The following is a 27,615-nucleotide window of genomic DNA, read 5'->3' as shown; positions in this document are numbered from 1 at the left end:
ACTTTCCGCCTGATAGTGTAATGATGATTCTATTTACATGTTCTATTTAGACTGTACTGTTGGTACCTGAACCGTCTTCTGCAGGACAGAACTTTCACACAGATCTTCGTTAGCAAGCTAGTATCAATAGCTTAAGCTGCCACCATTGGGCCCTTGAGCAAGGCCCCCAACCACCCCCTCCTCCAGGGGTGCTGCATCATGTCTGATCCTGCACTCTGACCACAACCCCCAAGGATGGGATATGCGAAAAAAGAATTTCACTGTGCAGTAATGTATATGTGACAAATAAAGGCTACTTCACTACTTACTACTTAAGCTTTAGTATCAGTAGAACCTTTGTGGAACTGATGGTACAATACATACTCCATCCTAACATGGTTCTGTTTGGGAAACCTCCAGACACCCTGTTGTTGAATACTACACAGGATATTTAAGGATGTGAACCCTCTGATTAGGGCTGTCCAATCTTATCCACAAATGTCCAGTCTGGGTGCATTACAAACAAACAGGTACCACACCTGTTTAATCAGTTCTCTTGATTGTGGGTTTCAGTAGACTCAGGTGTAGCTTCTGCTTGTTTGGAATGACCATTTTGGGCAGTGGTTGCTAAAATGGTTAAAGCTCTGGATTGTTGATTGGAAGGTCAGCACTGATTGTGCCAAGGTACCGCTGTTGGGCCGTTGAGCAAGGCATGCTGTATCATAGCTGAGCCCTGTGCTCTGACCCCAACTTCTAAAGCTCCAAAGAAAAGAATTCCACTGTGCCGTAATGTATCTGTGGCTACAATAAACACTTCTTCTCCTTCTTCTTCTGGAGAAGACTGGACACCGCTGCCCTAGAGAGACGACTTAAGGAACTATTAAGGGTTCTAAAAAATGTTTCTGAGCGTCTGACATTTGTTTCTTTAGCTTAGTTATTTATCTAGTACCTAAGTCTACCTCACTTTGCCCAAATCCTGCCCATTTACACCCAAATCTTGTGTCATTGATATATGTAATATCATTTTATGCGTATAAGTAATATAATTAATAAGTAATCATTTTAAGATTAAAGCGGAACCATCATCTGGAACATTTTCAGACTTCTAACTTTGGGTTCAGGGTCTAGGGGGTGAAAAGATTTCAATTGCATTAAGGAAAAAATGCATTCTGGATTTTTTAAGATGGCCGCCTCAGTAACATTAAAGCATTTAGCTACAGGGTGAGGTTTTGTACATGATTATAGATGAAAGCAAGTCATAGCTTTTCCTGGACTTCATTTTGAAGTCTGACAACAGAAAGAATTTGTGTAGATATATTTATAAAATATATACATATAGGTGTGTCCTAAATCGCACACCATTCTTCACCAATGTCTAGTATACATAGTGTCTGTAGTGCATTCACGCTGGAAATTCCAAGAAGAAATTTTTGGGTTCACTCGGAGAAGAATCCTGAGTCGCGCTGCGGCCGCTGCCTCTACTGATATCAGGGATGCCAAAGAACCACACAGAGACAGGGATTGAAAAAACTCTTCGAATTGTACTGAGATGACCAGGGAGTATATATACAGAAGAAAGGTGTAATATTGAGCGTTATCTATTAGGTAAACAAATCAGCAGATCGTCAGCAGAAACCGGCGTGGTGGTTGACGTGTTCGCTGGCGGTTTGGCCATTAGTTTAATATGAAAAATCTAAATGACAGCGGAGCTACCAAGCTAGTTGATGCACTTATTCAACCCAAAATCACAGTGTGCGGAATGATGGACACTTCATGCACTCACAGCATAGCTTATGTGATGTAAGGGGGGGCGGAGCTACCAGGCTCTGACGATGAATGAGAAAACATGATCAAGGTGGCTGACGACACAAGACGTCTTACAAATATCCTTTAAATGAGCTCAGGTTGTGTTTTTATCCTTCGACATTTTGATAATTCACCGTATTTCGCTAAAGCTATAGGAGCAATGTCGCATTTGACGTCACGTTCCATCGACCAGGAAACTTAAAAACTGTTCCATTTTTAGACGATACCACCCTTCTAAACATCATATGCTAGACTCTAGAGTACATAGTGTCTAAGTGCATCATGCGCAATACGTCATTTGCGACGCAGCTTATGTACTTGCTAGCAAAACTACCCAAGCACGCCTCCGACCTGACAAGATGTCTGCTGACTGAGTATATTTGGAGTAAGTGGAAATTTCTGGAAGAAAACAAACAAAAAAAAAAAACAAATTAGAAGGCAAGTACGTGAAAATTTGAAGATTTTCTTTTTTTCTCTCTTTTGCAAATCCAGCATCTATTATCAACGTGCTAATTACGCTTAACACAATTCACCAGCACTAGGGTAGGCAGGATAATAAAGCTGTTTACATCCAGACTTGTGTGTGAGAAATCTGCTGTCTGCTTTTCTTCTCTCTCTCTCTCTCTCTCTCTCTCTCTCTCTCTCTTTCTCTAGGTTTTATTTTGAGTTGCTGTTGCAGCGCTGTTCCCGATGACAGCTTGTTGTAGTGTGGCAGAATGTGATGATGCTAAGAGCCTTCATATGCTAGTTCTTTTTTTAAAGCAAAACTCTTAAATCACGTCTCCGAGTGCTGAATATCTCAGACATCACCCTGTTTTCACAACAGTGTGGGTTTTTTGCCCCTCTTTCTCTCTCTTTTAAATCAGGAACAAATGGCTAGTTTGTCTGGAAGAGTAGGGTGCAAAAGTTTGTGCCCCCCTAAGTCTGAATAAGTACTTAGACAAAGACAAAGGTTTTTATTTACACAGGGCTATTTAGGGAGTTCGGTTTCGGCGATGTTCCATTATCACTAGGTCAAATGGAGCATTTCAGAAGCAAAAAAATGGAATGGAAAAAAATATTTATATCGTCTAATATGTCTGTTGTACATCCCCCACAAAACCAAAACACACAACCCCTCTCTTTTATTTTTTTGCAGGTTTGGATTGCGGTTTTGTGGCAGGACACACCCACTTTTCATCAGACACCGTTTTTTTATTTCTATTTTTTGTAGATGGATTGAAAAATCCAAGGCTATTTCACAATTTGTTGGTCAAAAACCATGTGCACATGTGGTGGTGAAGGGAGGGGGGGGTGTAAACTTTTGCACTTCAATGGTTCCTTGGGACTTCTGGGTGGTGGATGTGGTAGCTTAGTGGTTAAGGTGCTGTACTAAGGAGCTGAAGGTTGTGGGTTTGAATCCCAGGTACACCCCTGGCACTGCTGGGCCCCCAAACAAGGCCCTTAACCCTCAGTTGTATATAAAAAAGAGATAACTTGTAAGTTGCTCTAAATAATGCCAGAAATGACTAAAGCCATGTTAGCATGTGATACTGTGTTGGGATGTACCCATTAAGCCCAAGCTGGAACTATTCTCCTATTGCAGAAGAAGCCATTCCCATGACACTGGAGACTCCTTTCCCACGTGAATTATACATTCCTATTTTAAGTGTATTAGATTAAGTAGACAGTCCTTAGACGTGATAAAGAGATCAGAATGAGTGCGTTACTGAAAGAATGGAACCGCCAAAGCGGCTGTTATGGAAAAAATCAATCACCACCTTCTTATCCAATCCGACTCGACGATTCGACAGCTCTCAGACATAAGGCTAGATGTTCATGTGTTAATAAAATGGCAATACACTTAAAGGAAAAAAAAATCCATGCAAACATTAATGTATAGAAGCATTAAAGGTAGTGGGGGGTGTCCAGGCACAGATGAAGGAGCGCTGGTATCCTCGGGCGCGCCTGCCAAGCTGCCAGTCGGTGCCGTCACACCTTGCTGCTTTTAAAGATTGCCCTGCAGAGACACGAGAGAGAGCGGAGCACAGCCCAGGAGACTTTTACGAGGTGGGAACCGTGCCAAGAAATGCCCACCAGGGAGGCTGGGGGTGTAGAGAGGGCACAGACAGTCACCCTGCACCGACACCCCCCCATCACACACACACACACAGAAGGGCACATTCACAGGGTCTTACACTGGTCCTAAGCTCATCTAAACAACAGATCAATTCCCCAGTCTGGCATAACAGCACAGTGTGATATATGCGCATAAGTGTGAAGGCCTACTTTCCCCTCAGTCAAACCCACGCCTGAGATGCCGAGCCACATAAATGACAATGGAAGAGCGAATGTAAATGAGGCCCGCTATTACACGGCCGCGTTCATCAAGCGAGCCTGGAAAGACGTAGATGGCCCTGATGAATATGCATGCAGATTTGTTAATTAAGTTAATTATTCTGCTGAAAATTCATTTGCCTTCCCAAGGACATTGCAGCAGTGATTTTAAGATGTTTCTATCATTAGTCATGCACAATGCAGTTTAAAATCACACATGTCCACGCTTTTCTTTCTTCCTTCTCCTTTTTTTTTAAAATTCCAAGACAGGAAGCAAAAAGGGGAAGTTGAGGTGCGTGTGTGTGTGTGTGTGTGTGTGTGTGTGTGTGTGTGCGCGTGCGTGTGTGCGTGTGTGTTTGATTTCTGACAAAACAAGCTTCTCGTAGAGACTTGTGTCTTGAAGTAACAGATCAGAAACAAACACACACACACACAAACACTCACACACACACAAACACACACACACACAGTTTTCTATTTATCCCAAATGCAGTCGATCCGAACACACACCTGGCTGATAGTCTCATATTTGTTTCTTTATAGATAGATAGATAGATAGATAGATAGATAGATAGATAGATAGATAGATAGATAGATAGATAGATAGATAGATAGATAGATAGATAGATAGATAGATAGGTTGGTGGATGGATGGATGGATGGATGGATGGATGGGTGGATGGATAGATAGATAGATAGATAGATAGATAGATAGATAGATAGATAGATAGATAGATAGATAGATAGATAGATAGGTTGGTGGATGGATGGATGGATGGGTGGATAGATAGATAGATAGATAATACGTAGATAGATAGATAGATAGATAGATAGATAGATAGATAGATAGATAGATAGATAGATAGATAGATAGATAGATAGATAGATAGATAGATAGGTTGGTGGATGGATGGATGGATGGATGGATAGATAATACGTAGATAGATAGATAGATAGATAGATAGATAGATAGATAGATAGATAGATAGATAGATAGATAGATAGATAGATAGATAGATAGGTTGGTGGATGGATGGATGGATGGATGGATGGATGGATGGATGGATGGATGGATGGATAGATAGATAGTGCAACTTTAAACCTTTTAAAGAAAATAACAAATATATATATTTACATTTGCAAGAAAATGGAATTTATTCCGCGCTGCTTTGAGGAAGGACGTTCACATGCTGTGATTTTGGATATACTGATAGCGTATCATGGCATAAAGATTAGTTTGCGATCTCTAAATACACACCTGAAGAACGCAGATATGTTTGGAAGACAAAACTATTCCAGAATAAAGGATGTAAGGAGCGTTATAAGAGCAGTGCTGCGTTCATACACACACTAATCCACATTCTACTCTAGCAGTCGGCTGGACGTCTGGTATATCTTGAGTGACAGATGTCTCGTCCAATCAGAGGTCGGAATTCCATTCGCAAACTATACCTACCTTTTCCGGTTTGTCTAAATTGTCTTTGTGTGTTTTGATTTGTTATATTGTTTTGCACTTCTCGGCCACCGTAGTCATGGCTAATCAAAAAATTTAAATTTAATGTCTAATTAAATTTTTCTTCCTGTTGAAATCGCTGTTCTCACTCATGTGTGTAGCAACTGAAGCGGACCAGGAGACCAGGAAGTAGTGTTCAGCAGGAATGTTTTACTGGAGATCAGAACACGACTGCGGTGGTACTGTAGTCATCGGGTCCGGTGAAAACATACGGAAAATACTTTGCAGTTTTAAAAGGCCTTGAGTGAGCGGGCCTTGAAGCTGTGATAAACAAAAGCCTAGAGGTGATGCTCTTAAACAAAAAACCCTCAAGAGGAGGTAGACCTCACAGGTGTCATCTCCCTGGTGTGACAATGCAAAAGCTTAGAGGTGATAGTCTTAAACAAAGCAGTGAATGAGGGGAGGAGGAGGAGGAATGGGAGTCGACCATCAGCTGTCAGCTAGTCCTGATCACCATTTGGTAGATTCTAGAGTGACCTCAAAATAGGTTTTCCTACAGTCACTTGCTATGGCTATTAGCTAACCGCTTTCCTTAACAATAACTAAATATATTGTGGAAAAGAAAAACTCGAACCCCTTTTTTTTCTCCTCTTCAGTCGTTTCATCGCAGGTTATATAACGCTAGATAGACGATAGAACAACACAGAAGAAAATGAGACGAATTACAGACAGACAGACTGAGAGACAGCGCGAGGGCCTACAGCCGTAATGAAGACGAGATTAAAACCAAAATCCTTTGACGAGCAGATGTGTATCTGACTCAATTAAATCTACACCTGGCACTTTAAATTCCTTTAATAAAACTACAGCATTCAAATCGGCTCCCAGCGACTTCTACAAATAAACCACAGCCCGCTTTGGAAGTCAATTAAACGAAATAAACAGTTTTCTATCCTATCGTGTTTTTTTCTTCCAGATCATCTAAAATAATAAAAAAAAAATAATCATAAATATAATATGTATAAAATCAGGGTTAAAAGCTTCATCTTGAGACTGGAGGTGTTTTTTTGTATCGCTGCCAACATTTCTGGTTGAATCGGCTCCTGTGTTGTAGGTTGTGCAATGAAGTGTTAATTATTCCACTATCGAAGACTGGAAGACTGAAGGAACAGCTGGTGTATTTATTACACATTTCACCGCGGTTTCATACCATCACTTTTATACCATCCGTGTTGTAAAATAGCACCGGTTTTTATAATCGAATAAAAAAAACCGAGTTCCTTAAAAATCAAACTGAGGTGAGTTTTTTAGAGCGGAAAGAAAAAAAAAAAATCCACACTAATTATTATTTATTAAGATTAATTAGAGGATTAAAAAAAAAAATCCAAGATTCCAATAAGAAACTTGTACAGGATCATAATTATTTATATAAATATATAAATTATATCATTTTTAAAAAATATATTTTTTTAGTTAGAAATTGTCACATAAAGACATAAAATACTGAGTAGAAGCATTTCTATACATTTTTTATGGTATGGGATCCATATGGGTTTCTATTCAGGTTTATATGGAAGTGTTTTATGATAATAATAATAATAATAATAATAATAATAATAATAATAATAATAATAATAATAATAATAATAATAATAATAATAATAATTATTATTATTATATATTACTATATAAAGTTATTATTGTCATATAAAAAAAATTCCAAGACTCCTATAAGAAACTTATATAGGATCATAATTATTTATATATAACTTCAATCTTTTTTTTTATTCTTTTAATTCAATCTTACTTTTTAATTGTCATATACAGATACAGAAATATCCAGCAGGATATACATTTTTTTATGGTAATTTTGTACGATAAAAATTACATTCATTATATATTATTATTATTATTATTATTATTATTATTATTATTATTATTATATAAAGTAATATTATTGTACTCTATAAAGATTTAAGTTGTAAGTTTAAAAAGCAATATTCCATATATATGTTATGTGCACTTATATATAGAATATATATATATATAAAATAGTTAGGGGGGGATTCTAATTCTAACTCTATTCCCATTTTGAATAATCTTGTTTAAGTGATCCTGTACAAGGAGTTGTTTGTAAATAAAATAGAAATAATTCAAATCCTGTACAAGTTTCTTCTCCCCCCCAGTCTTCCAAATATCCAGTTTCTCAAGGCTTGGAGATGCTCAGCGTGGCTGTGAAGAGTGTTTATTTGCATCATGAGCTGATGTTTGACGTAACTGAAGTTAGCTCTTGACACAAGAGTATCTGTATTCTATGCATTGTGTTGCTGATCTAGCTGGCTGAACTAGCAGAGGTACAGGTGTTCCTATTATAGTGGCATGACTGCATGTCAATGTTAATTTTGATCTTTGCCCATTTGATTAAAATTGGTGGTGCGGTGGTTTAGTGGTTATCATGTTTGCCTCGCACATCCGGCTTTTGTGGTTTTATTTCTCGCCTCTGCCAGGTTTGCATGTTCCTTCCTGTGCTTTGGGGGATTTCTTCAGGCGCTCTGGTTTCCTCCCCTAGTCCTAAGACATGCGTTGTGGGCTGACTGGCACCTCTAATTCATCTGTAGTGTGAGTACAATTGTGTACTGTGCACTGTAAAGGGTTGGCACCTCATTCTGGGGGTGTCCCCTGCCTTGTGCCCCTTGGGATAGACTTCAGGTTAGTCTTATAGGCAGAAAACAAGTAGATATTTGACGTAGATACCTTTGATGGATGAACATTGACAGGAAACCAGCCTCCGCCAGAGATCTGCTTATGTCTGTGTGACACCAGATTATAAATCAATACTTTTCTACATATGTGTAATGAAAAGTCAAACCACGATGAAGGATTTTCAATATGATTATATCGTGAATCAGAGTCCTGATATGATTGTAAGTTTCAATAGGATCAGATTCACCATGAGATCGTAATCTGCTTTTGTTTTTCGCTTTCCAAAGCGACTCCTGCGCTAGAGCCTGGGTACTCGGATAGATTCACGTGGCTTGTTAGAAAATAAATAGTCTCCTCATCTTCCTCCTTGTAAAGTCATTAGAATTCATACAACAAAGCGACTTGGCACCATGCCTCCTATTAAAATGATATGAAATGCACCAGGTGCCTGATCATTTATTTTCCAGCAGAAGGTCACTCTTTGGCATTACCCCGCCTGATTTTTAATACAATAATAAAATGTTACAGGCCATAATCGCAACCAAGAGAGGTTTAGACGAGCTGGGTTACAAGAGAAGATGTGTGTGTGTGAGTGTGTGTGTGTGTGTTTCGAACCTGATCCTAACTGATGATGCGGTTAATGTCAACTCTCTACAGCTGAAAAAGTAAAGAACTGATCGAATTATAGCGCTGATGAAATTCTCGATTCTGTTAGTCAGGTGGTGTTGATAGTAACAAATTGTAAGAATATATAATAGTGAAATATTTTTTACAGTACGGTACAATGCAACACAATGGTTTCTGCAATGGTTTCTTTTCTTTTCTTTTCTTTTCTTTTCTTTTCTTTTCTTTTGGAAGGAGTCTCCAGTTTGAAAGCTTTGTATCAGTTAAACGTTTTTGCTTTTCATTAAAATTATTTATTTATTTATTTATTTATTTATTTATTTATTTATTTATTTATATTTGTGCGTCTGATTAATTCAAATTAATTTGAAAAGAGATATATGGTTCCAATATTAGTTTGAATTTTTTATATATAATATTGTATAATAAAATATTAAACGCATAAAATAAGACGTACAAAAAAACACTGATGTTGATTATTTTCCCGTAACATTGAGTGTTTTCTTTCTTTCCGGATATTTAAATATTTATACTGTAACTCATTTAACAGACTTTGTACTCTTATTTTTTGCTGTATCTCTCTCTCTCTCTCTCTCTCTCTCTCTCTCTCTCTCAGTGTAAGCACACATTGCTGCATTTCAGTGTCAGTAAATAAGAAGGTTGACAAATTTTCTGCAGCAAGTAACTCACATGAATTAAAAACAAAACAAAAAAAAAACAATAGAGCCAAGGCTAATTTAACATGTGATTACTGAAGACTTGCTTAGAGAAGAAAACAGAAAGTAAATAAAGGCAGAAGTAGCCGGAAAGAATAGAGGACAGCGAGTACGGAGGCCAGAGAAGGCTGATGAGACGCAGTCGAGTAGAAAACAACAGCTGTTTCGCTCCTGGCTACAAACCTGAGGAACACGTTTGCCAGGGAGGTATGGAGACAGCGAAGGAGGATGTCTTTCAACAAAGTAGGAAACAGATGTGGTGTGTTGGTTTATCCACTCTCCACCCTCCTACACTGTTCCCTAACTATTTATAGAATATGTTTCGGGCTCCAGAGAAGTTCTGCCACCTCGGGAACATGCGACGCGCGGTAGCCTAGATACTATACAAAGGTGGCGACCCTTTAAGGTAGGATCGTCTTTGCTATGACATCGTCGCTTAAAGGTCAGCTGTGTGAAAGTTTTGTTGTCTTTAAAACTTTTTGCTTTGGAAGTTTTTGTGTTGGTGTAGTAACATGCACAGTATGTAACTGGGAATTATTTAAAAAAGTACCTGAATATGACAATCAAGCCTGACATTTTTATGTCAGGTTTGTCCAAATTGCACCCACTGCAGCCTCAGACTCGGGTTCTTGTCTGACACACAGTTGTCTTCTGCTGTTGTAGTTCATCCACCCTCAAGCTTTGTGTGTTCTGAGATGCGCATCTGTGCACCACGGCTGTAAAGAGTGGTTGGTTGTGTTGGTGTTCCTAATAAAGAGGCAGGGAGTGAAAGAAAAAAAAAATCTGTTGATTTTGTGTTCATTGATGCCCACATAGGTTCAACTCCCACTCCTGGTAAGAGCTTTAGATGAATTGTGGTGTAACTGGTAATGTCGTACTGGAAACCATCAGGAATTACATGGAAACCATTTAAACCAGGATCAGCCATTCTTTGAAGGAAGTGGCAAATGTTCTGACGGACATCTTCTGAGTAAACTGTTCTAGGGGCGTACCAGGGTGGCCGAGTGGTTAAGGCGTTGGACTTAAGATCCAATGGACAAATGTCCTCGTGGGTTCGAACCCCACTCCTGGTATGAGCTTTAGCTGAAGTTGTATCTCAATGTAACTTGGAAAGTCCTTCAGGAATGTTGTAAAAACCCTTAAATGAATTCAAAGCAGTAACAGCCACGCCCTGAATGTCATGCAAGCTGTAGCTATGGATTTACTGTGCCAAGGGTTCAGCAAAGAAATGATACCAAGATGGCTGAGTTGTTAACGTATTGGGCTTAAGAATCAACGGCTGAATGTCCTTGTGGGTTCTGGTGTCTCTAAATGGAAATTGTAACCAAAAAAGCACTTTGTTAATGGAATCTGTCAGAGAACTTCCTAATGGAGTGCTTCCATAAATTAGTGTCTGTGGCAGGAACCAGTAGCTGGCCATGTGGCTCTTGGTAAGAGCTTTAGCTGAATTCTGGTGGAAAAGGAAAATGGAAACCTTCAGAAATTAAATAGAAACCAAGAAGCAAATTCAAACTAGGAAGTTCCTTGAAGGAAGCCGTCAAAGAACTTCCTAATGGAGTGCTTCTGTAAAGCAGTCGCTCTCAATTCAGAGCTGAGGCAGCTTTATGTCTAAGGTGTGGTTGAGTGGTTAAGCTGCTGGACATATATGCCATATGTGTGAATACCCTCGGGGGTTCAATCCCCACTCCTGGTATGAGCTTTAGCATAATTCTAATATTCCTGAAAGTAATCATAAAATCCCTAAAGGAAACCTTCTGGAATTACATGCATGTGGTAGCTTTATGGTTAAGGTGGTGGACTACTGATCAAACGCTTGTGAGTTGATGTCCCACAGTCTGCCTCTGCTGGGCCCCTGAGCAATGTCCTTAACCCTCAGTTGTATAAAATGAGATAAATTGTAAGTCACTGTGGATAAGGGTGTCTGCCAAATGCATTAAATGTACATGGACACCATTAAGCAAGTTCAAATAAGGAAGCCCTCATAGACATGGCAGCAGTACACCAGGATGGATGAGTGGTCAAGGTGTTGGTCTAAAGATCCAGTGAATAAATGGGCTCGCTTCTGGTAAGATCCTTCCAGTGCATGTAAAAGTAGCCTGCAATCAAATCTAAATCCTACTGTAGATCATAAAGCGTATACTATAGTGGAGAATTGATTGTATACATGAAGAACTCATTCAGCATTGAGGAAGAAGTTCTGCTGATGGTGTGCCACCTAAATCACAGTGTCATGAGAAGAAAAATAGCTGGTTAAGGTAAGGTAAGAAATGGGTCTTAAGATATAATGGGTCAATTTCGATCTTATTCCTGTGTGACTGCTTAGGTTCAGCTTGCAAGGTTAGCAATTTGGTTCCATCTTGTGGTGCACTCACAGTACACTGGACCCCTCTGCACTCCAAATATGAGAGATTTTAATTCTGTTTCTTAAATAATTGATGATTTTGGCTTTATATGATCTTATATCGTATCCCGTATCGCTGGCGAATCCCCTCGGGTTAAGCGTGTCTATTCATTCAAATCATTATAATTATAATTAAAGTAATACACTGTATAGGAAAATATAATAATAATAATAATAATAATAATAATAATAATAATAATAATAATAATGATAATAATAACAACAATAATATAATAAATAATATAATATAATATATAATAATTATAAGAAAATAAATCTGATTTTTTTTTTCAAATACCAGCATGTTTTATTCCTCTTATACGACAGCAATTTCACATTATTTTAAATTATTATCAAATGACACGTAATAATCTAAAATGTTTGTAGTCACATGAATGTTAGTTCCTGTTATCTCTTATGTCATAGCAGCTAAAAATGAAAATATGAACGCCTTATTTGCAAAAATTATTATTTTTTGTAAAGCTGAGGCGAAAATTTAGTTTTTTTAAATATATAACACATTTTTTTCTTTTTATATATTTCTAGTTTGAGGTAGCGATTAAAAGAATGCACATTGAACCCAGAATTTTCACTTTGTTTTGTGTCTTTCTATATGACGATGTTGTTTTCCATACCTGTGTTGTTTCGGATTATTTGTCACACTAGAGCGAGAGTATTCTCATTAGGATGTCTATCCTCTGCATATTAAAGCAGAATGCCAGCTGTCCATAGACCTGAGCCTGAGCTCAGGCTACTTCCACATGAGATACCGACAGTCGTCATGTTCTGCTGTAAAGCCTTAAAAACCACAGAGGCTCCAAATGGTCCAGACCACTGCTGCCATCTGCTGTATACCGACGTATTAACCGTACGGCAATACATTAACTTTCACAAGTCAGAATGTCTACCCTTGGTGGAATAATCAGTTTCTCTTACAGTCATCCTTCTCTATTTGACTCTCTGATCCATTTTTGTGGTTTCATTATGATAGAAGTGAGTGTGAGTTGAACCCCAGTAGCTGTTTCCTCTAAACTCAGCCTGTATAAGGAAATCACATGTTCTCACATTTACTTACTTTACTTCCCTGTGTGAAACTTACAGATTGTAGTAAACAGAAATTTCAAGAAACCAAACATTTCACTGTTGCATATCATCAGGTTCAACTGTCTCCACGAGAAAGCATTTATTTTATTAAGTCAGGTAGAGTTTGCGCTTTGTATCGTTCTGAAAGCTGAATGTTCCTGCAGGTTAGATGACATATCTTTTATACAAACAGTTTTTTATATCTATATGAAATATTCTATTATAGTATACTCTATTTATATAGTTGTTGTTGTCTCGGCTGCTCCCTGGTAGGGGTGACCACAGCAGATCCACATGTGTAGATTTGGCACAGGTTTTAAACCGGATGCTCTTCCTGACACTTTTACACCTCCCATTTAACACAGGCTTGGGACCAGCCCTGAGAGTGAACTCTTCGGCGTCTGGGGAATCGAACCTGGGCCGGGACAATGAGAGCTCGGGATCCTGCCGCTGGACCACCAGGATTCTAGTATACGAAATACACAGTAATATACAGTGCTATATTACTACTTGAAGCTACAGGCTTTGATGAATTGATGTATCTCAAGCACAAGAGCTTAGTTGTAGCCTTTTTAAAATAGGCTTCAATGGAGAATATTGCATTTAAATACAGCGAGGAAGCATTATGGATGTTCTGACAGTCAGTATCTGCTCACAAACTGAAGATGAGACTCGTGTCCGTATTGCAATCATTCTTAAATTGCATGATTTCGGATTTTTGTTGCATTTATTTGTTAAATCGACTTCTTACCCAAATGCTGTACTATACACTATATATAGGTTCTTGATTGCACTTTCCATCAGCTATAGTTTTGCCCAGTGTCCCAATCACCTGTTTCCCATTTCTCCCTAATCCGATCTGCACTGCTTTTCCTGTTTCTTATTTTGTTCTATTCATAGTTTCTACTTGTCTTTTTGCACAGTTCACAACAGGGGGGTGGGGGTGGGGGGGTGTGGTATTTACGCATGTGAAAATATCTTGAACATGGACAAGTTGTTATGTAATATTTTTTAATATGTGATCTTTAAATTTAGCTTTGTGTACATTAGATTATTATTATTATTATTATTATTATTATTATTATTATTATTATTATTATTATTTATTTTTTTTATTTGTTTATTTTTTTAGATATTTATTTTTATTTTTATTTTTATTATTTTTTTATTACTTTTACTCAGTTTAAATTAAAAAAAAAAAATCTAGATATCTAGAACAGTCTATTGAAGATACTTGAAATAATTGTTTAAAAATGTTTCTTATGTAAATAAAAAAAAGTTAGGTTGAATACATTTAAAAAAGAATTTTATTTATTATTTTGTTATTATTTCATAAATTATTTATCCTACCTTTTTTATAATATAAAAAAGGTATGTTCATGTGTAATAATCATAGATTTGATTTCTTCTAATCATATAAAAGGAAATACATTAAAATTAAAATAAATTTGACCGTATTTAAATGATTTATCTTTTAACTTACTTTCCCAGACAGTGTCACACATCCCCTTAGATCTCTAACAGATTTAAGAATGATTGGAGTCACAGGAATAAAAAAATCCTTTAAATCCTAATAAGTAGATGAAAACCCTGACCGAAACCAGTAGGCAAATTAATATTACAACCAGATGTCTTTTCTTTTTCTTTTCAGCAGGAAGCCCTTGAAAACGCTTCAGGGGTTGAGACGCTTAAACTGCAGCTCTTGGTTATAGTCACTTTCTGATATACGATGTACCTGGGATCAGGAGGATGTAATTAATTGGTCAGAAGCTACTGCTAATCTCTACAGATATTTCATCCTCCGGTGGGTTTCAGCTCTCAGTGGCTTCAGCTCTCTCAGTGATTTTGACAATGACCAAGAAGTAGACCAAGCGGTCCACCAGATGACCACCAAATCCATCAATAGTCTCAAACTGGTTTACTCCTACATCATTTTGAAGCAGTGCTACAGAAGTGATGCTGATGCATCAAATCAAGCTTGTACGCTTGTACCACTGTATCTACAAGCTTAGAAATGACAAATGTCTCAAAATGGCAGGCGATGTCAACCTGAGATAAAGAAAGTTGGTGTAATTGACGGGGGGTGGGGGGGGGACAAATCCCGAGCCTGATCGGCTTTAATTCATTTAATATAAGAGGAATATGAATAATCAGAGTAAACAAATCTGTCTACACCTGCCATCTTAAAACTGCTTTCTAGCGAGCTGACAGCTGATCAGAGGCGAGAGCTTCGTCCAATTTAACCAGACATCTTCCTGAAAGCACCAGATATCCAGTAGCATTTCATTCATTCATTGTTTATTTGATAACCGATGTACCGTAAAAAAAAAAAATAAAAAAATGAAGACCACATACATTGTTAGCATGTAAACAGACAGGACAGAAGGATGCAGAGAAGGCAGAGAGAATAATAAACCTTTTTCATATGTAGAATAACAGAAGAAAGAAACTATACAAACTTGTAAAAAAAAAAAAAAGGTGCTTAAGAATTCACTCGATTTTTTATTCATTTATTTATTTATTTCCAGGCTCTGATGCGGAGCTCAGCCTGTGAGGTGTATATTAATGCTCTTATTTGTAGATATTAGCGTTTCTATAGCAACTCCAGATCAATCTCTATACAACCGGAGACAGATTGAAAACAAGAAACAAAGAAAAATTGTTGAAATGACGATCTGTAAGATTTTCATTATTGTATTATTATTTTTAAAGGAGTCTTCAGTATCAAGGTCTCGCGCCAGTATGTTTCGCGTCCTGGGAAGGTCTTCAGGAGCAGCCACAAATTTCGAAGAAATAAGAAAATCAAGCTGTTTGTAGCTGTTGTAACGTAAGCGATAACAGGAATCCACCTGTTTCACGAAGACACTTGATATTCAATACGACGCAATCGTCGGCCAGATCCATGCGGCAGTTTCCTACAAGCCGCCTTATTTATCTCAAATGCAACACCGACATCATCTAAAAGGAGACACTACTAGTAATATCAGTCTATTAACATCGCTGACGATGCAAAAGCACGGCATAAATTGGTGCAAAGAACGTCTCGCTTTCATCCGAGACTAAAGAGATGACTAGAACTCAAAAGTTTAAAGGCTGTTGTACACCACAATGGACTTAACACCTCCTCACCTCTCATTTTTGCACGCAACTGTTCTAGAAATTTCCCTGTGATGACATACATTTTGTAGAATTTTTTTTTTTTTTTTTTTTGGTGTGAAATCCAGATTTAAGTAATACCCCTCCCACCCCCAAAAAAATCAAAATAGAAATAGAGTAAATATAGCACTCTTTTGCTGGTTGTTTCGCTCTTTTCGAATTACAAAAATAAAAATTCATCACAAAAAAATAGCTTATAAAAATGTTAATGCAAAACAGGGAGAGGAAAAAAAAAATTATTTAGTAACAAGCCAAATACAAAAAATCAGGAAGATATTATATAGGCTAATGTTATATAATATGTCATTTTTGTAATTTTTTTTTTTCCTTCATATTAACAGATTAATTCTATATAATATTGTAGAAAATGTACCAGTTCATTGTCATTCCTCAGATCGATTTGAGCTCTGTTACATTCTGTGGAATCGGCATGCTAAAGTGCTGCTGGATGAAGTTGCTCGGGTCAGAAGATCTGTCGGATCCTTGATGGCTCCTGTGTTGCGTATGGCGGAAAATAAAGCTGGACAGGATCCTTCTGGGCTTTCCTCTGATCAGAAACAACAGTGGATTGATGCAGCAGTGGGAATAAGCGAGGATCCGGCAAGCCACGTAGGCTCGGTTGAGCTGAATGCTCTTATAGCAATCCGTGTAAGAAAGCATAGGCATCAGGATTATGACGACATGATAAGGTCCCCAACATATGACAAAAGCCAGGATGATGAGCAAAACCACCAGGAAGGTCTTATACCTCTTCCGGCCCGTGCTGGACATGAGAGTGTGCAGGATTTTGCCGTAGCATATTATGATGATCGTTAGAGGAATGACAAAGAGCATGATAAGCTGGGTGTAGTAGCCTACATGGTTGTCCTGAGAAGCCGTAGAGTCACAGGTATGGACGGAATTCACCTCTTTGACATCGGAGGACAGGGCGTCTTTTAGACAGGCTAACACGCTGATGATCCAAGACCCTGCGAAAGCCGCCTTTGCACAGTTGAGCCGTCTCCTGTAAGTGAACCACCGGCTGCGTACGACAATAAAAAAGAAGCAGTCCACCGTCATGGCCGTCAGTAGGATGAGGCTTCCGTATATTCCGATAAAATAGGCCCCGGTTAGGATCTTACACGCAGCAACCCCGAAGACCCACTCCATCAGGTTCTCAACAGCCCAGAAAGGAACAGTCAGCGTGAACAGCAGGTCAAAAAGCGCCAAGAAGAACAAAAAGCGCATAGTGACCCTCTTGAGGTCTTCGAAGCGGGCCAGACAGTACAGGAGCATTCCATTCCCAAGAAAGCTGAAGCAACAGATGAAGATGTAGCTCAGTCCTGTGATTTGATCATAATCCTCCAAATGACAGTGTACGATTAAGACGTCTTCTGAGTATTCATACGAGTCGTTCACATTGTCAGTGAAGTTCATGTCTCTGGCTGCCGCAGTGGTCAGCGGTGCTGTTGCGTTCAGAGAAAGCATTCCAAAAAGCGATGTCCAGCTTCAAGCCGGAAAGTTTCAAGTGTCTTAAAATAAAACTGTAGAGAGGTTTATGCCTGAAGGTTCTTCCTCTTTTTTTTTCTGTACTGCTTCTCCGTGAGTCTACTTATTCGTCTACTCAGAAAGAAAAGAAGGTGTGAAACTCACACTTTTGTAAACAGCACGGAAGTGTTCTCTGAGGACTGGTGTGTTTTACAGACCACAAAGCCTCTGCAATGATTGGCAGGTGGTGCGAGAAAGAAGAGATATAAGAGACCACTGGTGATGTTTTAATCACATCTGCATGATACAGGTCCAACAGATCAATACATTTAAAACGACATACATAAATACCACTATTACCATCGCCAGTACCAGCATTTCTGTTTCGGTTTCTTTGAGCTTGGAATAAATAACAAGATGAGGATGGCTGAACATGTTCTCCATGTACTTTCAAGCTCATGATGAAGAGATGCTGGAATAATTGTTATTTTTATGATCGATTTAAGTTCATAAGTGATCCGAATTCCTGATACAACGTCTTAGGAGTTTTATTCCTCTTATACCACAGCAATTTGCCAATAATTACAACCATTTTTTTTATTCTTTAAAGGAACACGGTACATTATATCACATTATAAGTGCATTGCATGTTGTGAAAGTACTGTGAAACAAGGGAGTTCCTGTTTTTACACGTTATAACAAGTTTCCCTTACTAGCTTCTCTTTTTTAAAATCTCTCTCTTACGGTTAATAAGACAAAACAAACAAAACAAAAACGCAAAAAGTTACAGACGTCTTCCACAAAAAATGACAAATAAATATCTCTGCACAAAAAAAAAAAAAACCTCATGGTATCAAAGCTTAGACACACTTTTAATCGATTCTTGTTGAGGGGCATCGCTACACACCTTTTACTATGACAGGAGCACCATTATTTTTTATTATTTTGTTTTAATTTTATAATTTTATAACAAGCGTAATACGTCAGATAATACATCGGGAATATTTAAAAAAATATATTTTATTTAACTGAACAGGAAATATTTAAAATATAATAATAACAATATTAATAATAATAATAATAATAATAATAATAATAATAATAAAATGTCCTAATTGATTTCAATGTTTTAGTTGATTTTATGAAGTGAGGCTTAATTATAAATTATCATTATCTGGACTATTTTTTTTATTTATTTAAACATTTCATTACAAACGTAACACAGTAGTAAATATGTTTAAAATATAATATTTAATTTTGTTTAATGGAAAAAATATGTAAAATTATAATAATAATAATAATAACACTAAAAATAAAATATTAACATTAATCAATTTGAATGTTTTGGTTGATTTTAAGAAGTAAGGCTTAATTATAAAACATTATCTGATTTATTGATTTATTTATTTTTTGACATTTACCTAATGGTCATCTGCTCAGCCGTTTAAAAGTAGCGAGAAGTATAGAGGGTTACAGAGAACAGAGAAAATTCTACATACAATACAATGTATGCAATGCAGTCTTCTTTGTGCGCAGAATATTAGTTTTGTTAGGTGTCTCTCTGCGCAATCAGAGGCTAATATAGCAGCCGTAAATATTACCACCATTTAAAGAAATCTTAATCATTGCCTCATCTAAGTGTTAACAGCTTCAGGGTGCTGTGAGCGAATGATTTATATTTCAAATCAAGTTTCGCTTCTACAGACGACCATAAAATCCTCATTGCTTCCTGTCAGTAAACCACTTCTTGCTGCATCTGCAGTATTCGCTGAAACCTGTTGCACAATGTTCTTCACAGCACTGAAATTAATGTTATACCTTTAAATCATATCTATTTATCCCTTTACCTTTCATCTTTCCTTTGGTTTTCAGGCATATGTCTATTTAAGCCCAACGCATGACTATAAAAAATTTTTTTTATATTATTTATATATAAAATTCATTCATCTTCAGTATGTTTTATCATTATCCTTTTTCCAATGAGTGTGTGTATTTACATGTGGCCATACCGAAATATAAATAATTATCAGAAAAAGAAATATAATTCTCCTTTATGACACTATATTGCCAAAAGTTTTGGGACACCCCTCCAGATCATTGAATTCAGGTGTTGTTTTTCAGGGGTTGGGCTCGGCCCCTTAGTTCCAGTGAAAGGAACTTTTAATGCTTCAGCTTCATACCAAGACATTTTGGACAATTTCATGCTCTTTGTGGGAACAGTTTGGGGATGACCCCTTCCTGTTCCAACATGACTGCACACCAGTGCACAAAGCAAGGTCCATAAAGACATGGATGAGGGAGTTTGGTGTGGAGGAACTGGCCTGTACAGAGTCCTGACCTCAACCCAACAGAACGGTTTTGGGATGAATTAGAGTGGAGACTGCAAACCAGGGCAAAACAGGGATGTCTGCCTTTACATGCATGTGAATTTATTTATTGTTATCTTTATCTGTCACATATACATTACGGCACAATGAAACTCTTTCTACACATATCCCATTCTGCTGGGGGTTGGGGTCAGAGTGCAGGGTCAGGCATGATGCAGCACCCCTGGAGCAGAGAGGGTTAAAGGCCTTGCTCAAGGGCCCAAAGGGTACAGCTTGCCGGTGCTGGGGCGCGAACCCTGATCTTCCAGTTAACGACCCAGAACCATAACAACTTGAGCTACCACTGCCCCATTTAATATGGAGTTGTCCCGCCCTTTGTGGCTATAACAGCTTCAACTCTTCTCGGAAGGCTGTCCACAAGGTTTAGGAGTGTGTTTATGGGAATTTTTTGACCATTTCTCTAGAAGAGCATTTGTGAGGTCAGGTACTGATGTTGGACAAGAAGGCCTGGCTCGCAGTCTCCACTCTAATTCATCCCAAAGGTGTTCTATTGGGTAGAACAGGGGTCATCTCCAAACTGTTCCCACAAAGAGCATGAAATTGTCCAAAATGTCTTGGTATGAAGCTGAAGCATTAAGAGTTCCTTTCACTGGAACTAAGGGGCCGAGCCCAACCCCTGAAAAACAACACCTGAATTCAGTGATTTTAAGGGGTGTCCCAAAACTTTTGGCAATATAGTGTAGCTGATGACTTCAGAACTGTCAAAAGTTTTCCTGTTTACAGAGGTAGGCACACTTCCTGCTGATTAATTAGGTCAGGCGAATCTAACAGCTACTTATTTTCTTATTGAATGTAGATGTAGGAAGGGTGCACTTACTTTTTTCCTGCATGGTTTCTGAATGACGGTAATAAATGGTAATATTGAAATATGTTCTTTTTCCACCTGGTTAGTCACCATGATACATAATCAATATTTCATAAAGAATGGATGTACTTTCGCTTTCTCATGTCTGTAGTTATGACACACAATGTGTCACCTACTACTTTGACAGGGCTTTTTTTTCAAGATTTTCAGCCCCACCCTGAGCTACGTTTCAGTCTTAATCACAGCCCAAACAAAAATTTTTGCATCTCTTGGCACTTGGTCACCAAAATATCCCTAAGCAACTGCTTATTTTGCATTGTAGACAGAGCTGTCCACTGTCTCTTAACTCTTTTTTATTTTTCTGCACAGCACCAATTAAATATGAATTAATAAATTTGAAACTCACCTGCAGCAAACTTTAAAAATTACTGGAAAAAAATAGTCAGGCACCAAAAAATTTGTCATATTTTATTGAGTATTTATTAAAGACTTTTTAAAACATTTTTAAATGCAGGCTAAATTATACACAAAATTTATCCATAATCTTTTCTATAATTTTTTTGGAGCTCCATGCTGAATTGTAATTGCAAATAGTGAAAATATGAACAGGTCAACTTCAACACAAACCCTCTGCTGAAGCTCTGTGTGGTCTGTCGGTTGACTCGAAAGTTTTTGGGGCCCTGTGTGGGGCAAGGTTCAGCAGATGAGATGTAGAAATGATGAAACTACAGAGATCGCTGACGCGTTTCGCAGCTCACAGTTTCCGTAAGTCTATGCATAATGTGAAAACAAGTGTGATTATTGCAAGCATAGAAAGACTTTTTCACATTTACAGACATTGTAATAACATTGTAATTAAAAAAATTACAGTAATGATTGGAAAAAATATTTTTACAGCATGTGTTCTTAGAGTATAAGTATATTTTTTAAAAACGTAAAAGGATTGGCTACACGTTTTAAAGTAATTGTGAAAAAAGGACTTTTTTTTGAAATAAATGCACTGTAATCAAAAAGCTATGTACAAATACAAAACATAGCAAAAAAAATAACACATTTTAAAGCTCCTAGGCTCAATAGGACTACTTTCCTGCTATAAAGGAGCTGCTGCAAGATCAACCATTACAAAGTAATTTCCTCCCCGTTCGAGTAAATCAGATGACTTTGGCGTCTGTCTTGAAGATGATTGTCTTTCCTGCCGAAATTCTTCAGCGCCGTCTTGAGATGATCTCTGAACTTGACCCCCATGAAGACGTAGAACATTGGATTGAGGCAACAGTGAGAGAAGGCCACCAGCCGGGAGACGGTCGAGACAAAATCCAGTGCGATGCTGACGTGACACTCGTTGAACGGGGCGATGTGAAAGGATATCAGAGAACTGAGGAACATGGAGACGTTGTACGGCGTCCAACCCAAGTAAAAAGAGATCACGATGCAGAGGATGAGCCTGATGGTTTTGGGACGTCTGTGCGACATGGGTTTGAGGAGGCGGCTGAGAATCCGACTGTAGCAGAAAGCGATGGTGATGAAGGCCAGGAGGAAGAAGACGTTTTGCTCGTAAATAGTAATGAGTTTCCATGTGATGTTATTGTTATAATCGCAGTAATCTCTGCCATCGGTAGGAACCGCTGTTTTGAAGATGAACTGAGGAGTCGCGGCGCAGAAGCTCAGGAACCAGAAGAACAGAGAAATTCCGAAGGAATGGTACGTAGAGCTGTTCCAGACCACAGACAGCGGGTGCACTACGGCCATGTAGCGATGCACGGTCATAACCGTGAGAAACAGCAGGCTGCTGTAGTAACCCAGGTAGAAGATGAAGTTCACTGATTTGCAGACGACGTCTCCGAAGATCCAACCCTGGACCAGGTCGATGGCCCAGAAGGGCAGGCCGAAGGTAAAGATGAGGTCAGAGATGGCCAGGTTCAGGAGAAAGGTGTTGGTCAGCGATTTGAGATTTTCATATTTAATCAGCACCAAGAGGACCAGTGCATTTCCTACACAGCTGAACATGATGACCATGGCAAAAATGACAGGGGTGACCACTGCTCCAAACTTTATTACTTCAGTCTTGTGGCATGCATCATTGATTGATGTGTTACCCTCATAATAATCGCCATAATCATAAAGTCCACTATCATTAGAGCTATTGCTACGGTTATAACTATAGCTATCATTATAACTATAGCTATTATCATAAGCTAAGTCCATGCTGTAAGAAGAAGTAATAAAAAATATGTTAATACAAAATACACAGATGGAACAGTAGTACTGATAAATATCTAACAGCTCTGTCTAGCTTAGCTCCCAGTGCTGTTTCAGAAGACCAACAAATGACACATCATACAAAAGCAAACAAGTCAATTTTAGACTTTAATTTTTTTAAATTGGATGACTAACCATTCTAAATTGTGTGTTATAGTGTATTCATTTCATTTCCATACCTTAATCACTGTCAGAGCTCCAAGGTGTTTTGAAAAAAGCAGCGAAATTTAGCAATTACGGGTCATGCAGGAGGTATGATACTGCTTTTATTACTTTATGAAACTATTGGAAATGCTTTGTTCCTATCACCCTGTGTGATAGAGCACTGCCTATTTCTCACAACCCAATTTTTCACCCAATTTTCTGATGAAACTGAAAAAATAAAAGCGGAATGGTCCTGTTGCAGATCCTCCATTGGCTGCAATGGAGATTGCTCTAGGTGTAACTGACTGCATGAGGACAAAATCACTAACTCAGTTCACACAAAATCCATGCATTTTCTATACCCGCTTTATTCCTAATTAGGGTCACAGGGATCTGCTGGAGCCTATCCCAGCACACATTGGGCGAAAGGCAGGGGTACACCCTGGACAGGTCACCAGTCCATCACAGGGCCACACACACATGATCAGTCTAATAAACTGAACTTGATATTAGATTTGTTAGGACTGGAAGGATAGAGAGATGAATGAATGAATCGAAGGAAACTGTAATCTCGCTCACTTTAATTATTGCATGGTTGTTGACATTTGATGGGCTAGCAAGAGGACACTACATTGCCAAAAGTTTTGGGACACCCTTCCATATCATTGAATTCAGGTGTTCCTATCACTTCCATGGCCACAGGTGTATAAAATCAAGCACCTAGGCATGCAGACTGCTTCTTCAAAGCTTTGTGAAGCAATTTGTCGCCCTCAGGAGCTCAGTGAATTCAAGCCTGTTACCGTTATAGGTTGCCACAAGTCTATTCATGAAATTTCCTCACTACTAAATATTCCACGGTCAGCTGTTAGTGGTATTATACCAAAGTGGAAGCAATTGGGAACAACAGCAGCTCAGCCACAAACTGGTAGGCTATGTAAAATCACAGAGTGTGCACAGTGCGCAGAAGTCACCAACTCAATAGCTACAGACCTCCGAACTTCATGTGGCCTTAGGATTAGCTCAAGAACAGTGAGTAAAAAGCTTCATGGAATGGGATTTCATGGCCAAGCAGCTGCATCCAAGCCTTACATCACCAAGTGCAATGCAAAGCATCGGATGCAGTGATGTAAAGCACGCCGCCACTGGACTCTAGACCAGTGGAGACATGTTGTCTGGAGTGACCAGTCACACATCTCTGTCTGGCAATCTGATGGAAAAGTTTGGTGTTTGGCAGGAGAACAGTACTTGCCTGACTGCATTGTGCTAAGTGTAAAGTTTGATGGAGGGGGGATTATTAACACACAGTGAGCTTCTGTTCCGTAACAACATGATGAAGAGAGAGGTCAGAGGAGAATGGCACATCTAACTAGCTCATATAGCCACTTTTACTACAGTGGCGATCAGAAAAGCATCTCAGGCAGATGATTAACTCAGTTTTATTTGTATAGCACTTTTAACAATGGATATTGTCTCAAAGCAGCTTTACAGAACATAAGAAACATAGTACAAAAAGTGCAAGATTAATATTAGACTTATATTTAAATTTATGTGTATTAATCCCTAATCCCTAGTGAGCAAGCCTGAGGCGACTGGGGCAAGGAAACACTCCCTTAGATGGTAAGAGGAAGAAACCTTTAGAGAAACCAGACTCAAAAGGGAACCTCATGCTCATTTGGGTGATGCTGGAGAGTGTGATTATAAATGATTATAAACACCAGAGAGTGTGATTATGAATAATATCCTTTCTACAGTCAGCTGAAGTTGTGCAATGGAGTCACAGCATATGTAGAATGTTATTTTGTGTATTGATCAGGAGGTTGTTGTCCTTAAAATCCCCATAGGGTTGGCATCTTCTCTTCCAATGTCCGAAATCCTTATGAAGCAGAATCCAACTGGAGCTGGTACAATCTCCGGATACCTCGGGATCCTCACAGGGTCAGCCTCTTCTCACCGAAGGTCCGAAATCTTCATGAAGCGAAACACAACTGGAGCTTGTGATGCCTAGATGCCTCGGGATGCATAGAAAAAGAGGAATAAGTGGAAAGGAAATAGCATAGCTATGCTGTTTATAATATTAGAAAGCACTAGATGATAATATGCATTTGATCAGATGTCTTCGAGCACAAGGTTATAGGATGTGTTATGTGTATGCCTGGCTAAAGAGATACACTATATTGCCAAAAGTATTCGCTCACCTGCCTTGACTCACATATGAACTTAAGTGACATCCCATTCCTAATCCATAGGGTTCAATATGACGTCGGTCCTCCCTTTGCAGCTATAACAGCTTCAACTCTTCTGGGAAGGCTGTCCACAAGGTTTAGGAGTGTGTTTATGGGAATTTTTGACCATTCTTCCAGAAGCGCATTTGTGAGGTCACACACTGATGTTGGACGAGAAGGCCTGGCTCTCAGTCTCCGCTCTAATTCATCCCAAAGGTGTTCTATCGGGTTGAGGTCAGGACTCTGTGCAGGCCAGTCAAGTTCATCCACACCAGACTCTGTCATCCATGTCTTTATGGACCTTGCTTTGGTCACTGGTGCACAGTCATGTTGGAAGAGGAAGGGGCCAGCTCCAAACTGTTCCCACAAAGTTGGGAGCATGGAATTGTCCAAAATGTCTTGGTATGCTGAAGCATTCAGAGTTCCTTTCACTGGAACTAAGGGGCCAAGCCCAGCTCCTGAAAAACAACCCCACACCATAATCCCCCCTCCACCAAACTTTACACTTGGCACAATGCAGTCAGACAAGTACCGTTCTCCTGGCAACCGCCAAACCCAGACTCGTCCATCAGATTGCCAGATGGAGAAGCGCGATTCGTCACTCCAGAGAACGCGTCTCCACTGCTCTAGAGTCCAGTGGCGGCGTGCTTTACACCACTGCATCCGACGCTTTGCATTGCACTTGGTGATGTATGGCTTGGATGCAGCTGCTCGGCCATGGAAACCCATTCCATGAAGCTCTCTGCGCACTGTTCTTGAGCTAATCTGAAGGCCACATGAAGTTTGGAGGTCTGTAGCGATTGACTCTGCAGAAAGTTGGCGACCTCTTCGCACTATGTGCCTCAGCATCCGCTGATCCCGCTCCGTCAGTTTACGTGGCCTACCACTTCGTGGCTGAGTTGCTGTCGTTCCCAAACACTTCCACGTTCTTATAATACAGCTGACAGTTGACTGTGGAATATTTAGGAGCGAGGAAATTTCACGACTGGATTTGTTGCACAGGTGGCATCCTATCACAGTTCCACGCTGGAATTCACTGAGCTCCTGAGAGCGACCCATTCTTTCACAAATGTTTGTAAAAACAGTCTGCATGCCTAAGTGCTTGATTTTATACACCTGTGGCCATGGAAGTGATTGGAACACCTGATTCTGATTATTTGGATGGGTGAGCGAATACTTTTGGCAATATAGTGTATGTCTTCAATCTACATTTAAACTGGAAGAGTGTCTCAGAGCTCCGAACACTGTCAGGAAGGCTATTCCAAAGTAAATATGAAAACGCTCTACACCCTTACGTGGACTTTGATAATCTGGGAACTACCAGAAGAGCGGAGTTTTGCGATCTCATGGAACGTAACACGTTAGAAGACTGGTTAGATGCGTCAGAGGTGAACCATTTAGAGCCTTGTAAGTAAACGATTGCAGAGGTAGCCAGTGCAGGGATGATAAAATTGGGGTTATATGTTCATATTTTTTTGACCTGGTAAGAACTCTTTTGTCTGCATTCTCCACTAAGTGTAGCTTGTTTACTGAAGATGTCGGACAACCACCTAGTAATGCATTACGTCCAGTTTGGAGGTCATAAATGCATGAACTTGCTTTTTCTGCATCAGATTCAGATAATATGTTCTTTAGCAGGCAGCACAGTGGCTTAGTGGTTAGCACTGTCAGCTCACAGCAAGACGGTCCTGGGTTCAAATCCCAGGTTTGAACAGGCAGGGGCCTTTCTGTGTTGAGTTTGCATGTTTCCTCCCACAGTCCAAAAACATTAGGTTGATTGGTAATTCTAAATATTGTGTGTGTGTGGTTGCCTGTCTATATGTGGGACTGATGACCTGTCCAGGGTGTGTTGGGATAGGCTCCAGCAGATCCCTGTGACCCTAATTAGGAATAAAGCGGGTATAGAAAATGGATGGATGTTTCTTAGCTGGGCAAGATTTCTAAACAAAAAAAGGAACCCGAGGATAAAGTGCACACAGACACGGACGACTACCTAAAAGTTCCAAAACACTTACGTAACGTGAAAAATAAATGGAAACTTTTCTGTTAAATGTTATGTAAGACTCTCACTCTCTCACACTCTCTCTCTCTAGA

General features: G+C 39.0%; 2 protein-coding genes and 1 non-coding gene across 3 annotated transcripts; 1 reads left to right on the top strand and 2 right to left on the bottom strand.

Annotated features, from left to right (window-relative positions):
• The first annotated feature begins 10,587 nt into the window (after positions 1-10,587).
• trnal-uaa (transfer RNA leucine (anticodon UAA)) lies at positions 10,588-10,670 on the top strand. The gene has a single exon. It is a non-coding gene; the product is annotated as a tRNA-Leu (tRNA).
• A 2,743-nt stretch (positions 10,671-13,413) lies between these two features.
• Positions 13,414-17,856, bottom strand: xcr1b.2 (chemokine (C motif) receptor 1b, duplicate 2). The gene is made up of 2 exons (XM_058417998.1): positions 16,611-17,856; positions 13,414-13,547 (listed from the first exon to the last, which is right to left on the bottom strand). The coding sequence occupies exon 1, from the start codon at positions 17,702-17,704 to the stop codon at positions 16,628-16,630; it is 1,077 nt and encodes a 358-aa protein (XP_058273981.1). The 5' UTR covers positions 17,705-17,856; the 3' UTR covers positions 13,414-13,547; positions 16,611-16,627.
• A 3,506-nt stretch (positions 17,857-21,362) lies between these two features.
• Positions 21,363-23,488, bottom strand: xcr1b.1 (chemokine (C motif) receptor 1b, duplicate 1). The gene is made up of 2 exons (XM_058417954.1): positions 23,335-23,488; positions 21,363-23,102 (listed from the first exon to the last, which is right to left on the bottom strand). The coding sequence occupies exon 2, from the start codon at positions 23,099-23,101 to the stop codon at positions 22,016-22,018; it is 1,086 nt and encodes a 361-aa protein (XP_058273937.1). The 5' UTR covers position 23,102; positions 23,335-23,488; the 3' UTR covers positions 21,363-22,015.
• Positions 23,489-27,615: the final 4,127 nt, after the last annotated feature.

Source organism: Hemibagrus wyckioides, linkage group LG20, assembly GCF_019097595.1.
Source record: "Hemibagrus wyckioides isolate EC202008001 linkage group LG20, SWU_Hwy_1.0, whole genome shotgun sequence".
In the NCBI taxonomy this organism is placed as follows: domain Eukaryota; kingdom Metazoa; phylum Chordata; class Actinopteri; order Siluriformes; family Bagridae; genus Hemibagrus; species Hemibagrus wyckioides.
The sequence above is the reverse complement of the archived record's forward strand: the minus strand, read 5'-3'. Positions and strand labels throughout refer to the sequence as shown.